The 19563-nt window shown below is 35.8% G+C and overlaps 2 protein-coding genes across 2 annotated transcripts in view; one reads left to right on the top strand and one right to left on the bottom strand.

Moving 5' to 3' along the window:
- The window catches only part of LOC140135851 (NADH dehydrogenase [ubiquinone] flavoprotein 2, mitochondrial-like), a 70661-nt gene that overhangs the window by 32914 nt on the left and 18184 nt on the right, over nucleotides 1–19563 (bottom strand). The window contains exon 6 of the mRNA XM_072157490.1: nucleotides 2227–2413. Within this exon, the coding sequence (XP_072013591.1) occupies nucleotides 2227–2413 (187 nt within the window). The remainder of the gene's footprint in view (nucleotides 1–2226; nucleotides 2414–19563) is intronic.
- LOC140135849 (uncharacterized) lies at nucleotides 8421–17763 on the top strand. Its single transcript, XM_072157489.1, has 2 exons — nucleotides 8421–8534; nucleotides 14184–17763. Exon 2 carries the CDS (start codon nucleotides 14261–14263, stop codon nucleotides 17729–17731), a length of 3471 nt encoding a protein of 1156 aa, XP_072013590.1. The 5' UTR covers nucleotides 8421–8534; nucleotides 14184–14260; the 3' UTR covers nucleotides 17732–17763.

Raw genomic sequence — 19563 nt, 5'->3', positions numbered from 1 at the left:
CAGAAATTTTTCTCGATGTGCGATGTGTGGTTCTTATTTCCCCTGTATATTTGGTGATCAAGATTTAGTAAGGATATCTAAAGGTACGTGTTCTAATACAAATTATGTGATGTGTTGCTTTTAAAATCTGAGTCGACACCTCTTCCTTTTTTCTTGCAATAAACATAACCATCTGGCAATGTGTTGGACCAATATACCAAAAATTATGCAAAGCTTTAAAAAAAGGCAAATTTAGGCACGCTTCACACACATTTGTTCCATTTAAGCTCCAAATATGTTATATTTGCATGTTTCATTATCAAAATCTTAGAAATCTAGATACAGGGTTTGAGGTTTGATCGCACTCCTTAAAATGTTAAGCGAGCTGTCAGGTGTGCTATAAATTGTACCTGTGAAGAAGCTAAGGTTTGGCAGATTTGTAAGGCGAGCTATAATTTGCACTTGGGTAGGCGATTCAAGGTGTGCCCTGCATGTGCATTGCACTCGCACGCCTTAAACTCAAAGCCTGTAAGATAATTAATTTTACTTCAACAAAGCTGGGATTAGGCCAATGGAACTCGATTATTAGTTTCCGATTGGATGTTTGAAAAAAAGGACGAGGTCGCTATTTCATTATTCATTATTCGGTTTCTTTTCATTATCCATTATGTCAACAAAATCAATGATTTCATGAACAGCTTTCTCCAAATTTAGGTACCCCACCAGTACCAAAGTATATTGTTGATGAAAGACTATCTCAAAACCAGTATTAATGCTTAGATCATCTTTACAGACATTTTGCAACAGATTGAGAAAAGATTTGAATTTGTTTTCATTAAAATGAAAAGAAATTTGCAATTTTTGTAATCACTAGAAATATGATGAGGTAATCCTTAAATTTCCATTATTTGCTACGGTACATATATCCTCTACCCCTACAACTAAGAAAAACTGTTGATTATGATCAGCAGGGGATGTCAGACATTTTGAGAGTTTCAAATTTTGATTATTTGCATTTCAATTTTCAAATAATTGACTTTTTTATGAAAATAATGACAGTTTTTGTCAAATTGAAAAAGTGATGCGGGCGGTCAATAGGAAACTAACAATCGAGTTTCATTAGCCTTAGTTTTGATTTCCAGTCAGTCTTCGAATCCATCAACATCTCTTCCATAGGTTACCTTCAGATCTTAATAGTTTGTTAAGCTCCCATAGAGCTTTTGGAGAGGTGCAGTCATTGACATCAGTACATTTGGAATTAGCAAAGCCCTGCAGCTGTCACATACAAGCAAGTTCAATGATGCCATATATATAGATGTGCAAGCAAAATGCCTTGATGTGCCGACATCAGTGACTGCTTTAGGCAAAAAGGTGGCATGCTAACACTGGACCAGCTCTGGTTCTATCAGTTTTTGTATTTTTATACCTGCAGATCGTCACAGAAGTTGCCCTCCAATCTGTATCTTGGAAGCATTGACAAAGATTTGTAGACATCCTACTTGTATTTACCTTGGACCAGTCCTGCCATCCTACAGATCATCAATGATCTCTTCCATATCTTTGATTTCTAGATCTTCACAGTAGTTGTCAATAATCTCTTCCATATCTTTGACCTCTAGATCATAGTACATGTAGTTGTCATTTATCTGCACCATTGGGGCATTGACAAAGGCTCTTAGACATTATACTTTCACTCACCTTGGACCAGGTTTAGGTGTCCTGCCAGCCTTCAGATCATCAATAATCTCTTCCATATCTTTGTTGTCATTTATGCACCATTGGGGCATAATAACAAAGGCTCTTATGTATTCTGCATGTACTCACCGTGGACCAGGTTTAGGTGTCCTGCCTGCCTTCAGATCATCAATAATCTCTTCCATATCTTTGACCTCAAGATCTTCTTGGTAGTTGTCATTTATCTGCACCATTGGGGCATTGACACAAGCTCCTAGACATTATATTTTTGCTCACCTTGGACCAGGTTTTGGTGTCCTGCTAGATTTCAGATCATCAATAATCTCTTCCATATCTTTAACCTCTAAATATTCATAGTTGTAATTTATCTGCACCATTGGGGCATTGCCAAAGGCTCTTAGACATTATACTTGTACTCACCTTGGACCAGGTTTAGGTGTCCTGCCAGCCTTCAGATCATCAATAATCTCTTCCATATCTATGTTGTCACTTATCTGCACCATGGGGAATTGGCACAAGCTCCTAGCCATTCTACGTGTACAATGTACTCACCTTGGACCAGGTTTAGGTGTCCTGCCAGCCTTCAGATCATCAATAATCTCTTCCATATCTTTGACCTCTAGATCTTCGTAGTAGTTGTCATTTATCTGCACCATTGGAGCATTGACACAAGCTCCTAGACATTCTACTTCTGATAATGTGAACAAGTTATCCTTTGATGTCTCACCAACTTTGATTCCTGAACATGGATTTAAGAAGAAAAAAAAAGAGACAAATTTATGGCACTGCTTCAATCAACTCTCACTAGGATCCATAACATCTATCAGGGCACAGTTCTTTAACCCCCAATTTTACATTCATTGAATGACCGTAGAAAATTTGGGTACAAAAACTCATACTCTGCAACTGGAGGTCAAATTTTGCACTATGATTGTTTAATTGAGGTTATTGAACTATACCATTGATGAGATGAGGCCATTGTGGTCCACAGTGTTAGACCATTTGGGCTTGAATTCTGACTGTTGTTAAAACAAAAGTGAGTCCTGGTCAGGACTAATTTCATAAACCAGCTAGAACTCACTTTTTTCCCAAACTGAGTTCCTGTAGAAAAACTCTTTATTTTCACTCTTGTACATTGACATCATAAATTAAAAATATATATTTATAAGGGGAAATTTTCAAGGGGGTTTTCCCGATTTTTCCTGGTCAAACAGGCAGCCACGAATTTTTAACCCACAAAAATATTTATTACACATAATACTTAACCCTAACCGAACCTGTGTTTTTTTGGTATTGGAATGGAAAGAAGAAACGAATAAGGAGAGAAGGTGAACAAAGAAGTCCCCTTGGTACCCTTCGGGATTCGAACCTCAGACCTCAGACGCAGATCACCGACCTGTAGCCACGGAGGTTAGGCTGCCCCGGGCAGTGATTCCCTGGGTATATATGACTTAGGCTAATTGCTTCATCAAGTCACATGGAATGCATGCACCCACAGTGATTTTAATAGTGAGCTTTAGTGAGACTTGGTTCGGTTAGGGTTAATGCGAAAAATGAATGCAGTGAAAATATCCATCAACTTGTTACCATGAAAACAAACAAACAAATACAGTGGAACCTTTTTAACACAAAATTGTCATGGTCCTGTGATTTAATTTTTTGTCTGGATTTTGTGTCATCCGGGTCATTATAAGTGTATAAAGGTAAAGGTACTTTGTGTTATCAGGCGTGTGAGTGACAACAGATGAAAAAGCCTGAAAGCAGGTACATGGAAAGGTTGAAAACTCGCTTCTTACTTGCATAGCAAGTGCAGAAAAATAACAGCTGAAAATTGATGCCTCCGGTATAGAGGCATACAAATTCATATTTGATCCTGTGTCATATACTGGGGTATTCAAAAAGGTGGCTTTGTTACATTTTGATGTGCAGCTTGGATTTCAAAACACTGTCTCTTGAGTATTCCTTCACTTAGAAGATTCAATTAGGTCTTAAATTGAGGCTAATTTATTCTATATTACTAATGTTTTTATCCTGTTTTAAAATATTTTTTAATTATTTTCTTATGACGTTTGGCATGAAATGTGCCAAGGGTGGCTGAGGATTAGGGGGAGGAGGATTAGGGGGAGGGATTCATATCGTAAAATTGATTTAAAACCTCATTAAAAATTTGAATCTAGTAAAAAAATGTCTAAATGAACTCTCAGACATCTAAACCAAGTAAATAAATACAAAAGTTCATTTAAAAGACCAATACTTGCTCAGAATGATTGTAATTGTGGAAAAAAGAGGTGGGGGTACATCCTCCCTACTTTGTGATTGTTTTTGCCCGTACTCTCTCATTTTTAACCGATTTCCATAAAAAAGGTGTCAAAATGCTCAGGAGGATGATCCACTTCAAATGAGATGTGTAGGGTAAATGTTTGAAGCATTTCATTTTTTTACTATGTAACACAAAGGTACCCCAGTTTTTGACACAGGACCATTTAAAGCCATATTATAACATTTGCTGAGGAGAATGCCCTCAATTCTTTTTTAAATTCTGGTTTTTACAAGATTGTTATGTACTTTAGTAAACAAAGATACTCTGCAAAAATCAAGACTTTCTAGGTGCTGTAGTTTTGTCAAAGTCCGAGATTTTGAATAAAACGCAGGAACTGTTGTTTTATTATTACGATGGAAATATTAGTCGAACATGTATGCAATGTTCATAATACATAACACAATACGTACACGGCGTGCGGGACTCATACACACATACACATCAGAGGATCGTACCGTATAACAACCGCGGGAGTAACATGAATTGGTGCTAGTAGTAAATTCCAATTTTCTTTGCTTTACCACACTTGTTCGGCTCAAAATTAAAAGGGAACATATTTAACTTTTTATGGAAAATAAATACTAATATATTTTTACATAATATGGCTTTAAATCTGAACTCTCACACACCTGGTTCAGAGCTGCCAACATTTGAATCTTGAAAAAAGGGAGATTTCCTGTTGCAATCAGGGAGATTTGTCAAAATGTGTACATCTTAATGGATGAAACCATTTCCTTTTCAGGGAGATGACCAAAAATTAAGGGTTCTGAAGGTTTAAAAGTAGGGAGTCTCCTGCGAAAAGAGGGAGAGTTGGCAGCTCTGCTGGTTATCAGGAATTTTGTGCTAACAGATTCTGTGTTTAAAAAACAAGTTTCCAATGTGCCACGCAGATACTCAACCATTTATGCAATGGGATAGCAACATTTGCACAGTATTTATGTGGGACATGAGAGCACATATTAAATGAATCACATTTTGAATACAAGGAATTGCCTACTGATATCAAATAATTTTGATTTTTTGAAATCTGCAATGTAATACAAATTTTATGTCAAATAATTAAAAATTGATATTTTTTATTGACGTAAACTTTATAAATCTAATGATATGTACTTTTAAGTGTATGTAGCTGGGAGGAAAAGCCATCCATCATTTGAAAATTTTGACCTTTTGTATTGAAGACACACATTTTTTTCTCCAAAAGACCTAAAAATTGTAGGTGTTTTTGGAAAAAAAATGTATATCTTCAATACTGAAATGCACTCAATTGCAAACAAAGAGAAAAGCACTCCATAGCCTATATTTTGAAAACCTCCAACTGTAATATTTCTTACAATGGATATATTGTTAATAGTAATTAAATAATTACATTCATTACCAAGGAAAATGCATCACAACATCAAATTAAAAAGCTTTTTTAGTCTTTCTTTAGTTCCGTCTAGATTTTCCGCAATAAATTAAATTCAATCTGTATATATTCAACAATACTTGACATACATTTCAGATACTCCATACCCTGCATTTTGTTCTCTTCTTTCATTACCATGGCAACAAGATGAAATCATATAATAGTCTGCAATCTGAATTAGGCAAATAGATACGCATGAATGATATAGCATGACACCAGACGACAGAAAACGAGGTTGCCTGCAGAAAAACAAGTTGACTCAATAGCCCATATTTCCCTTTGGCATAAAATTCATTATTTTTTGTTTGTTCACAATAAAAGGAACAGATATGATTGTGTAACCTCAACTGATTTTTGATGAGTTTAGTTCGATAACAAGTTGTATTACCAATGGTTATAAAAAGGCACCAATGCACTTTTCTGTAGGTTGAACTACCGTATTTGTTCCATTTACCACCTATGCCGCTATAAGCACCCACCAAGCAACTTTTACATTACTACACATGATCTTCCATCATTATGTGCAGGATCCAACATAATGATCATAAATACCGGTACATATCATTATGTGCAGGATCCTACTACATATCAAACACGGAAAAGTCTACAATGTAGCCTACATAATAAAGTCAATATTTTGAGCCATTTTTTATGTATGCAACTGTATATAAACGCCCACTCAAAATGACTTTGTTAAGCGCCATGGGTGATGCCTCAATACTATAAGGGCTACACACCTCTGGTAAAGAATAATACATTTGAAATTAGCCTCTGAAACGTAACTAATAAAAGATGTCAGCATAATATTTGGCACTGACATCTGCTAGCCCTAATGTATTATATATCTAATATCCTTTATAAAAGTTATAAAGTTTCATTTTTGCTCATTTTGCATAAATTATCATATCTAAATGACCCAAGATGTAACTTTCACCAAATTTTTGGCAAAACTTTTCAAAGACAATGAATTTAAGAATATGTAAATATTCCGATGATACACTAAATAAACTTGAGAAAAAAGGAGTCAAAGTTGGGTTGCATTTATATTATGATACCCTGTATATTGGTAATCATATGCGTGCTGCCATCCACAAAATACACCTTACTGGTACCCCAAATTGTCCATTAGACACCCCTTGGAATTTTGAGCCTGTTTGTCTCTGTCCATATCCTGGAACAAATTTCTGTTTGTTTGTTCCAAAATTTGACCTGGATATCTTTGGGAAAAAAGGTCTTTGCTATCTTGTCTAGACCTTTATTATAACAAAAAGATTGATTCCGGATCTCTTTAGAAATCAACAAATGACGAGTTATAGCACAAAATGAGATATACAATTGCTGCCCTCGGTTAATTTGTTTATCAATATTGTTATTGGAAGTGTTATTTTACCTATTGTGGATTGCACATTTCATTTTTGAATGGACATGAGCTTTTGATATCATATTTATCGTGATATAGTGCCTCTCCCTTTTACTGAAGTATCTCAATGCTTCAACACAATAAAAAATAATAAATAACAAATTGAAAAAAATACACAAGGCCATCTAGGATCCTGTGAGATGGGGGAATGAATCCCCCCAATATTTTGATAAGGGGGGTTGGTCCATACAATCACCCCCCCAATGCTGATGCCTGTGTGTGGGTGAACAGATAAACCTCATAGTTGGCCTCACTGCCCAAATGTGTTCCACTTTTGCACCAGATTTCACCATTTGTGACCCGGCAGCACAAACGAGCCGTAAATTCCCTAAATTGTATTCTGAGTTATGGTGTAAAATGTGTACGAAGGTCGTATTCATCGGTCACTTAAGCTGGCGCGACATCTGTCTTATTTTGATAGTCACAACACCAATCAATAATCCTATTATTGAAGTGGATTATAAGCTTCTACCTTAGATGGCTATAGAACTTTTAATAGCTCTGGTCTTTGTTTGCTTTTGCTAAAGCCTTTTCAAGTGGTGGGTTACCAGGCATTGTATTTTGTATAGGTATGCATAACCAACAATTAACAAAGAGAGAACCTTCTTAAATCTCGTTGATTTGGGGATGATTTGAAATGACCGCCAATTATGACTGTTTGATATTTATTGCCAGCAATGTGGAAAAAGAGACACACATAGAAACGAAAAAAGCTATAATTTTGTTGAAGGAGCAAAGTTTAACTAACCATAACTCCGCTTCTGGATATCGTTTGAAGTCAAATGATATACCATTTTTAAGTTTATGATGTTTATTTTTTAAACACGAAATAAAACAAAATTGACCGGGGGAGGAATTTACGGCTCATTCGCCGTGGACGGTCACATTTTAGCTTTAAGGGGGTACTACACCCCTGCCTAATTTTGTGCCTATTTTTGCATTTTTCTCAAAATTATAGAGCATTGATGACAAGTAAGATATGTATATTATAGGGGCAAGGACTACAACTACTGCACTGGAAATTTTATTTCAGCACAGACAACAGTTGTGGAGTTATACATGTAGTCAAAAATGAGGGAAAACCAATATTTGATCAATAAATCAATAACTACTTGCCTTGAGTTCCTGAATTTTCAGTGCAGTAGTTGTAGTCCTTGCCCCTATAATATACATATCTTACTTGTCAGCAATGCGCTTTACTTTTTGAGAAAAATGCAAAAATAGGCACAAAATTGGCCAGGGGTGTAGTACCCCTTAATATGGCATGATAATTTTTCACATGCATTTTGTGATTAACTTATTCTGTCGCCAAAATGTGCTGAATTTGCTATACTTCATGACATTATTTCAACCCCCCCCCCTCCAAAAAAAAAATCAAGAAGAAATCTATGCCACTGCACAAGGCAGCCTTTGGACATGCCATGTTTTGCACATAAAATCAACAAAATCTAAACTTAGTATTATGATGTCATCTGGAAATTTCCCTAGTTATAATTATTGTTTATTTGGATTATTCATTCTACTGTAACATCAAGGTAAATCCAAATAGTCCCATTCCCAACATCCTTATTCAGGCATATCGACTGTGTATACCACAGTGTGCACACCTGACTTTGTGTATACCACAGTGTGCACATGCACCTGACTGCATGGTTCTAGCTTGTTACTATGTAGCGGTACCTTGAATGGCAACATTGAGCTCCAAAATAAAGGTAAGGTGGAAACAAGTTTATTTCATTTATATTTTAAAATCATTTAAATACAACACATTGTAAAAGGAAATAACCCACTTTGGTTTAGTTGAGCTATATTAGTATACTGCCAAAATGTGACAACAAATAACACTACAAATTATATGACACTTAGTGTTTAATAAGGATATAATGCTGCTTGTTGCTTGATTGAGTGATAAAAGTCCTACTGTCTGTTCAATTAGCTTAGATTCTTGAATTTTTAAGATATTTGAAAAAATAAAATCGTGTGGCCAAAGTCATCAAAGAAAAGTGTTAGCACAGCCTTAGACCTAACGTGATTTATACTTTTCAAATTCCAAAGTTCAATTTAAAACCCCATTTCTTTTCAATTTTGCCTCATTTTAGGCAATTACTTGGGTCCACCGAAAGGGTTCGCGACCTTTTTACAAATCGAGTGGTTCGGTCCATTCTCAACTTAGGGCATAGACCCTATCCAATTTAGCAAAACAATCTGTCCACCAATCTGTCCTGCCATTTCAATTGTTATACCGTTCCGGTTATTGAATAGGTTCTATAGGTGATGATGGTCCACCGATTTTTGTTACACAAAATTATATGGCGCAATTACGTTTTATGCATAACATTATTCTGAGCATTATTTTTTCCTAAACAATGACATTAAAATTATGGATTTCGTTCTTCTGTCAATTTTGTTCATTTTGAACAATTCCTAAGTAAAAACGAAGTTTTTAACTCACGTTTTAGTGACGTTTCACCACTACACTAGTGGCTTCATCAGACTGGCAACTCATCACATCTGACTGTTTCCTTTTATGGGTAACAGGACATGCACTCAACAACATCTTTGACCAACTCATCACGCCCTCAACGGTGCCTACTGTTACCCATAAAAGGAAACAGTCAGATGTGATGAGTTGCCAGTCTGATGAAGCCACTAGCAGGGTCGGATCCAGGAATTTTTTGATAAAGGGGGCGCCTTTTGGTCGACGACGAAAAAAATGTGTTAAAGGGGGTTACCCCCTCGAAAACTCAACGGTTTTGGCCCATTGTTTGCTGTTCATGGCGAATTTGTTCCTTTTTTAAATTTCTTACAATTTTGTATTTTTAAGTTACCGGCGCCCTTCGCTAGTCAAAAAATAGAGGGGGCGCGCGCCGGCTGCGCCCCCCCCCTAAATCCGCCCCTGACTAGTGTAGTGGTGAAACGTCACTAAAATGTGAGTTAAACACTTCGTTTTTACTTAGGAATTGTTCAAAATGAACAAAATTTACAGTTGAATCCTACATTCCTAATGAACTTGTTCAAAAAAAAAAAAAAAAAAAAAAAAAAAAAGGATTTTGGTCTTATTTCAACTGGTTTACAATGTAAATTGAGTTTTGTTTAATACCACCATTCCTTCCCAAGGATATCAGCATTCACTTGACATTTTCAGATACACTGACTTTACAAGAATTGTTTTCTGTAACCTGATTGTTTAAATAATATTTTCATGTACAACAGTTCTTTTATTTTACAGTTTTTTCAGTTTGTATTCAACAAACAAAACGAAATAACAAATTGAAAATAAATGTGTAGTTTTATAATAGGCCTATAGGCCTACACCTTCTCAGACCCATTCTCAGACCCATTCGCACGATAAATAAATTATAAATAAATAAATAAATAAATAAATAAATAAATAAATAAATAAATAAATAAATAAATAAATAAATAAATAAATAAATAAATAAATAAATAAATAAATACGCAAGGAATGTATTTATATAAGCTGGGCCTACTTTAGTTCATAAATAATAACGTATGTTTCAACAGTAGGGTTTCAACACAAATTAGGCATACTGGCAAATATTTTGCTGGACAATACTTCCTGATGTGGATGGTCGAATAAATATTATCTCTGCGCATATTGTGACATTCGTCCCCATTGCTCTAAATGGATTGATTCAAAAAAAGTTTATGGTACCCGACGTTCTACGGCTTTTTATAAAAAATATCATGGGAAAAGACCAAAATTGAAAAGAAATGGGGTTTTAAATTGAACTTTAGAATTTGAAAAGTATAAATCACATTAGGTCTAAGCCTGTGCTAACACTTTTCTTTGATGACTTTGACCACAATTTTTTATTTTTTCAAATATCTTGAAAATTCAAGAATCTAAGCTAATTGAACAGACAGTAGTATTACAATCTTGGAAAAAAAAATCTTGGAATGAAAATTTCATAAATGGCTGTATTTCTCAGAGAAGACGATAAAAGGTACATTGTATGTAGCAACCAATCAGTCTGTACTGTAACAAACTTTAAAACAAGAGAAATTGTCAATTTGTTTTTGTAAAAAACCAAAATGTCTTCAGGTAGCAACATTTGCACAATATTTTTGTGGGTCCTGAGTATTGTTATTTCACTCCAGAAAATTGATTTCAATTCTATTCAAATTCAATTCTTTCTACACTTGGAGTCTTGCTATTTAATTGCAATTCAATCCACCTTGCTTTAGAATTGATTCAATTTGATTCCAATTCAATTTTTCAATTTCAAAATCATTTCATTTCAATTCCAATCCAATGCAGTGAAATTAACAGCTAATCAATTTCAATTCAATTCTTAGCATTCATTTCGATTCCAATTCAAATCCAATGCATTGAAATGAAAATCGCCCAAAATTCATTTCAATTCAATTCGATTTCAATGCATTGAATTAACATTAGTCCTGAGAGCACATCAGATACACCAAATTGCATTCTGAATGTGACGAATGTCCTCCTGATATCAAATAATTTGGATTTTTTTTGAAATTTGCAATATAACACAAATTTGACCTTGTTGCCTGTATGAGCACGGCACCTTTGAAGTGTTATTTTAAGTATTTATGTCTTCAAGTTGCTTAACCAAAGTTTTAACTGTTTTAAACTGTATTGTTCAAGATTTTAAAAAGAAGATTGATGTATGCTCTTGTCATCGTATTTTTTTTTTCATTGAAGAATCCACAATGAATACATAAAATTAAAATTAAAACACACAAATCATCCTAAATTGCTATCTAAGCTTGAGTGCCTATTATTCAACAACAAAATTACCATACAAGTGCATTTATAAATATTGTATATGAAACAACACGAAAAGAAACTTCAATGCACAGAGACATATTTAAACTAGAAACGTTGTGGTTTTCGACGCAAGGCGTCGAATGGGATGCCTCCACCATGGGGCGATTTAAATGTGTACAAATCCATTTTTAGTCATTTGACCTCAGATGACCTCTGGGTGACCCCAAAAATTTTGCTCTAAATGTTGATTGTACCCACCAAGTTTCATGCCCATACAACAGTTTTTAGTAATTTGACCTCAAATGACCTTTGACCGCAGTATATGACCTTGAACCCCACCCAAAAAAAAAAAGTAGCCAGAGTTTTTGACCATGACCCACCTATCCTGAAAATTTGAAGTCAATCCGCCCATCCATGCCCGAGATACAGCCTCCGGACGGAGGGACGGACATTGCAAAAACAGTATGCCTCGCGGTGGAGGCATAAAAATATATTTCCAGCAAGTCCCGCGATCCCCTATTGGAAGAGGCTCGACTAATGTTTTTGGGTTTTTACTACCAAATGTAAGAAGCAGTGATTCTTTTCGATCAATTTAAAAATTTAAAAATACCTTTTAAAGCTTGGTTTACCATTTCTACAGGAACTAATTTCTCAATGTCACTGTTTAATTTCACCATTAAATTTTAACTTGACAATGGATATATATGTGGTTCAGTGACCCATTTAAAACCACAACTAAATGCGCAACATTGCAAAACTTACTTTGAACAATTGCCAAAATTGAAAAGATTTTGATATGCTTTAAATTGTAATTCTCTAGCTAAAAATTCTGTTACGTTCAAGTGCAGCAATATCAAAAGGCTTTTGCATCACCTTTTCAAATAATAAATTGAAATTGTGTGTCTAAGTTAATTTAAACATCTAATCTATAGTAAAAAATAGAAGTTTTAACTTTAGTTGATTTATATTATGTATGCTTAAAGAGAAAATGTAATCTCCCATTTCTCGCCATGAATCTCGCTTTTTAGTGCTTTTCTCGCTTTTAAAAGATTCATTTCTACCAAGAAAAATGGTTTCTGGGTCATATATATATGCAGATTTTGACAGAGCTTAAAGTTTCACCCGATTTTCCAGCCTGAGTTTGCAAAAACGATCCATTTACTGGCACATCCAAACAACATTACAAGTGATATTCTTCATTACTACACAATAACCATGTTAAAGCAGATTTAAGAGAAAATATTTGTGTATTTTTGGCCCTTCTGGCATCAGGTCTGCTCATGCAATGCAATGGTTAAATTGAGTCAATAGAGGGCAGTTTTGTTTTACTCAATTATTATTATTATTATTTTGATTTTCGCCAATTTTTGGGCATAAATCTCGCTTTTTCTCACATTTTGCAGAACTTTGCCATCTCGCATTTTTGGTCAAAAAATTGCATTTTTTCTCTAAAGCCTATTTATATGGGTGTTGGAAGTGGGTGTGTGAGGGTATGTTTAATTAGGCCTAAATAAAAATTCCTTTAAAAGGAATAGGGCGGGCAAATGAAAAATTGTCAAGAGAAATGAAAGAATGAGTAAGTCAAGTTCACAATTAAAAACAGGGAAAATATAACACAACATCGATTTCCAATGGGGAATAACACAAAGCGTATAAACAAAGTTAAAAGAGTTTTTAACTTTATACGTTTGTTATTCCCCCATTGGAGGTTGTGTCATTTTTTCCTTGATTTTAATCTTATCTATTGCTTATCCTTTGTTCTCTGCTGGTCAGTTGGAACAGATTTTTCCTGTTTTTATATTAACCCTTCACATCATAACAGAAGACGTTTTATGTTAACATTTTATATAAAACATTGTTATAAAACTTTTGCAGATAATAGTTATTTAAAACATTTTCGTAATCATCATACCTAGAGTTTTTTTTTTATCATCAGATAGAAAGATTTCTGCTCATCTTCTCTGGTGAGACAACATGGCTAAACTAGCAAAACTGGTGAACTGGTACTGTTCAAATAAAAACATCTGCAAATCTTGCTGCAATTTCCAAATAGTATTTCTATTACTTAAATAATTATTTTTGTTATTTCTTTTAATACAAACACATTACTGCCTATGACGACTTTATCGTATTACTTACATATAAAAATCAAGTAATAATTACAAAACTCGCCGTAAACTATCACCTCTGTGGGTTTTTGGGGTATAACCGGCACGAATATTTTCTCAACACTGCGGCATGTGAGAAAGTAGGTCAATAGTCAGAGAATAAACCTACTGACCCTAAAAATAGGCCTGACCCTAGACTTTTTTTCTTATTTTTTTTTTTATTTAACTTAATTAAAAAAACAAAAAACCTACAATTGAAAAAAAAAAAAAAAACAATCTACAGCATTAAATGTGTGTACAAAATTTTAAAAAATTGCAGACTCTTCATTATCATTTGAACATAATAATAAAGTTAAACTTTAGTTGATTTTATATGTGGAAGGCTGAAAATGGGTGTGTAAGGGTATGTTCATAACAGCAATATAATAATGTACCCTGAACTGTAATAACATAAATGCCTATAATTAATCAGCATTATGCATTCTTTATTTCAGAAACTACATCAAATTCCATATCAAATCACAACAGAAACCTTGCACTGTAACAAGATCCACTGACTCAGTAGACTACCATGGATTTGTTCATCTTAGCAGCAATCCTATTGGCCCCAGTCTGTTCTTCAGCACCCATGTATGAAGACACATGTCTTCCAGGATGCAACTGTACTACCACAGATGACACCACAACAATGACGCTGATTGTATTTGATACAATAGACTGTAACGCAACATTCCTCTCATCAAATTCTTCAATACCTCTTCCACCAGTGAAGCACCTGTTTATCGACTGTGGTACACAAATAAAATCCCTACAATTTCAAGAATTCCTCAAACAGCTTTACAACCCTTCTATTCTGGAAACATTGAGCTTTGCATCTTGTAATGTGACTACGACAAAGGCAATCACATCCTCTCAGCTCAGTCCTTTCACCAAACTGAAAACTCTGCAGATTTCCGATGGCATCCTATCTGGCTTTGACCCTTTCATATTCAACTACCTGTGTGTCTTAGAAAGCATTGATCTTGCCAATAATATTGGGCTAGATTCTTGGATTCGCAATGCAAGTACAAGCACTCCAATGACAAACACTGACAGGACCACAGCTGCATGGGAGACAACTACAACTAAGTCACATACAGCTACAAATCCTTTTAACATGTCTCCAACATCTGAAACCCCAGTGACAACTAAACCAGACGAAGTATCCCAAAAACAACCTACTAGCTCAACAGCGATGTCACCACTAACAATATGGTCATCTGAAGGTCAGCAGTCTTCTATATTGTCAACCAAGTCTTCCCCAACAACAGGTAGAATGTCTCCATCTTCAACTCTGATGTCCACAGCTTTGCCCATTTCAACTTCCATTCCAAATCCTTCTATGGCATATGGGTGTTCTTCGTATAACATCACCCACCTCGACCTCAGCGGAAATGATTTGAAAACTCTAGACTTGTCACCATTCCCATTCGTACATGGAATCAAAGAGCTCAACTTAGAGAACAACAACTTGTCAGACCTTGCCAAAACATCTCTACATGATATCGGGTTAGTCGCGATAGAAACAATCTCACTTGCTTATAATAACATATCTGACATTTCCTCTGCCTTCTTTGAGTACCTTCCATCTCTTAGCTTCATCACTTTATCACACAACGCAATCACAGATGCGTTTCTCAATTTTACAGGATCACCAACTGTTCGAGTTCTCGACTTGTCTTGCAATCAAATCTCCCACCTTTCCGTGGAATTTTTTGAAGAACTAGCAGCTATCGAAGAACTAAACCTCTCCCATAATCTGATGTACGCCATAACTGCTACCACCGAATACTATACCTTTAGCTGGTGTCCACATATCCGCATAGTAGACTTGTCATTCAACTTACTTCAACAAATTGAGGAAGCACTTTTCCAAGGGCTTAAACAACTTGAAACTGTCAATCTGAGCAATAATCGACTCATATCAATACCTGAGAACACATTCGATGGTGTTGAAAAGCTACAGAGCCTCAACCTCGCAAACAATCTACTGTCCAACTTCCAAACTTTTCATTTCAATGCGCAGACAGGTTATGTGGTTAACGTCAGCATGTCAGGGAATCCACTGGATTGTGACTGCTATATGGGAAACCTTCTTACAGGTCAATTTGACAAAGACCTAATCAATTGGCCATATAGTCACAACTTTGCCAATCAACGATTTCTGGACCAATCCTCTTTAGTTTGTAATAAAACACATGGTCCTATCCCCAATTGGCAATGGCCAGTGATTTCATTCAATGACTTTTACTGTGATTACAAATACCCTAGCCACTGTCCCATAAACTGTTCCTGTTGGGAACTCACAAATCATGTCATTGCTACGCTGCTAGGAACATCTGAATTTGTAACCGACTGTGATTGGAGAAATATAACCAATATTCCAACAGATATTTACGCTGGATCTAGTGGTTTAGAGTTGCAGGATAACAAACTGAATCGCATTCCTGCCTATTCATTTATAGAGTTGGTGGACTTAAAGACTCTAGACCTGTATGCAAATAACATATCAGAAATTGAAGATGAAGGCTTTGCAGGTCTTCGTAATCTTACTAGGCTAGATCTCCGATTCAACAAACTACATACAATCAAGAAGTCTTATTTCAAACATCTGATTTCACTAGTAGAGCTTGATCTCCGAAATAATACAATATCAAACATAGAACAAGGAAGTTTCAAATATCTCGTAAGACTAGAAAAACTGTACCTTAACTATAACAGGTTGAAGCACCTTCCGGACCCATTTCTTTACGCCAACCAGTTGACCATTTTAGAATTGGGTGCGAATGATCTTCATGAACTTCCGCTTGTTCTGGTTGCCCAGGCACCCACCAGATATGACAAAGACTACACTGTTTATCCCAATACAGAACCAACTATTCTCCTGACTTACAACAAGTTAAAAACCATACCACAAGGATGGCTGAACTCTCCTTTCATGGCTAAAACATGGAAAAGAATCGATCTGGGACACAACCAAATTACTTCCTTACCAAAAGATATTTTTGAAACAGTACGTTCACAATTAGAGATACTATATCTACACAACAACAGTTTAACTACTTTACCAGATGGAATCTTTAACAATTTCCCATACGATGTGACAATTTTGTTGGACGGTAATCCATGGAACTGCAATTGTTCCTTACAATGGTTATCAACGTTCCTATTCGGAAATGAATCAAAGTACGAATACCCAACAGATGAGAGATACACGATATACTGTGATCAAGTGCTTGGTGAAGATGTCCACAGGCCTTTACAAAATGTATCCGAAGAAGAATTTTATTGCCCAGGACGTGAACCAGCAGAAAACATTCAAGTGGTAATTAAAGCTGTATCCAGCATGACTGCTATCATAGTAATCGGAGTTGCGTTTAGTTTTGTGGTATATCGGAAGCGCCAGTTGATTCGTACACTTATGTATCGGTATCTAGGTATACGCCCCGTCGAACGACCTCCTGGACAACATGAGGATTCTTACAGATATGACATTTTCATATCATATGATGTCTTAGATCTCGACTTTCTGACGCATACACTTCGGCCAAAATTGGAAGAAAACAGATACCAAACATATATTCATGAAATCAACGGCTTACCTGGCTCGGCACATGTAGAGAGTATAGAGGAAGCGATGAGAGCATCTCATCGTATCCTTGTCGTTTTAACGCAAAACTACATCAACAGTGAACGTTGCACCGAGTTTGAGTTTAACCACGCCCTGATGCATTCTATGAGGGAGCGTATGGACACGTTACTAATCATTCAGCTACAGAATCAAGATCTCCAAGATATTCCAAACAACATGATCGAGTACAGGAAACAAAGGAACTGGCTGCATTATGACAGCGAAAACTTCTTATTTTGGGATAAACTTTTTGAGCAACTGCCCAACCCACGTCAAGACTTGAATCCAGATCCTGTGAATGTCGCGATCCATATGGAGCATCTGCTGACTCCCAACACTGATAATGCACACTTAACTGAAAACTTGGTGTAAATTGAGAATGGGCTATTCCATTTTAAATCCACATTACCAGCGTTCGAAATTTTGGTTGTCCGTTCGCCCGGGACAACTAAAAAAGTCGCCGGACAACCAAAAATACTGATTCGGTTGTCCGCCGGACAACCATAAATCTGTAGCCAAAACTCACCTTTGTACGAGTATCTTTTAGCCGATGGTAATATTTAAAATGTGAAACTATTTTTGAATAAAATAAACGTGAATTTAAACGTGGTTCCACAACCCATGAGCTGCGAAACTCAATCGCAGCCATTATCTGTTTACTTTATCGAGCCCTCGAAAAAAAAAAAAAAAGTTTATGCATCGGGGGAAGTTCAGTCCTTTGAGTTCGATTACAAGTCTGGATTACAAGTTACAACAATAAAAATGTGCACCCCTGTTACTGAAAAAGCATAACATAACATGCATTGCATTATCATCTTGAAATTTTCAGAAGAAATCATGACCAATGTAGTAAAAAACACCCATAATTTGTAGCCAGTATCTTATAAATACCCAACCTTGGACTCCGCCTTGGACATGTGCATCGGTAAATGTAAACAGCTGGTTTGGGCATTTTGACACACGGTCGGTCGGTCGAGGGCTAGCATGGTTCCCGAATCTGTCAAGCTCTTACAATAGTAAAATCATGTCTGAAGAAAAACTGGCTGTCAGCAAAAACCTAGGCAAAAAATCTGACCTCTGACCGTTGCTAAGTGATTGATGATATTATTATAAGTTTCAAGACACGAGGCAATTATAATGTGGATAAAAAAATATTCAGATCAGATCAGTTTCAAAACACCCATTGTCTCTTTGGGGGATTTCCCTATGAGCTCATGAATATTAATGAGGTATATTTCAATGGAGAATTTTGCGTACATATTAAAATCTTGATTACTTGAAAACAATCATGAATTCTGACGGCCTTTAAGCATAAAATACGGCACAAACATGGATTTATTGATGATAAATAATTGATGAACATACAACTTGTATTTTCTTGGATATATTTGATTAGCAACAAGGTGAGTTTGGGGAAAGTGTGTGATGTGCATGTGTGAATTTGGCGGCAGTGTATGTTTTTAAACTTGCAACTTTAAGCTTAAAATGTTCATTAAAATTTCGGACAACCAAAAATATTTGCGGACAACCAAAAAATTGTTTGAGGTTGTCCGGCGGACAACCTCAAAAAATTGCTTAATTCGAACACTGCACATTACCCTTGTGGAAGATTTAGCTAAAGTCTTCCACAGAGGGAGTGTGAGTTTCAAAAAGAATAGACAGTTGGGTAACTTGCATTTGAAATATTGTGGAAGATATAAAGCCATAATACCGAGGGAGTATGGGTTTCAAAATGATTAACCCTGACCAATTACATTTGAAAACATACTCCCTCTGTGGAAGACTGATTCTTTCCCAAATCTTCCACAGGGGTAGTGTGGATTTTAAATGGAATAGCCCAATTACAGCTTGTTTTGGTGTCTCATTGTAAAAAAAGGCGGTTCTCGAACCAAGAGTCTCGCCTGCTTTTGCAACCGCATGCTTTCGCGATTACTTTCAGTAGAAGTAAATGAATTTCGCAACCGCCTGCTTTCGCGATTACTTTTGATAGAAGTAAATGAACCTGCAACAACCCATGGTGAACCCAAAATGACCTTCCAAAAATTTGGCTCTAAATGTTGCCCACAAAGTTTCATGGCAATACGACAGTTTTTACTCATTTGACCTCAGATGACCCCTGGTGATCCCGAAATGATCTCCCAAAATTTGGCTTTAAATGTTGCCTGTACCCACCAAGTTTCATGCCCATACGACAGTTTTTACTA

This window comes from Amphiura filiformis, chromosome 16 (genome assembly GCF_039555335.1).
Source record: "Amphiura filiformis chromosome 16, Afil_fr2py, whole genome shotgun sequence".
NCBI classification, from domain to species: Eukaryota; Metazoa; Echinodermata; class Ophiuroidea; order Amphilepidida; family Amphiuridae; genus Amphiura; species Amphiura filiformis.
This window is presented reverse-complemented; position numbering and strand designations above follow the sequence as displayed.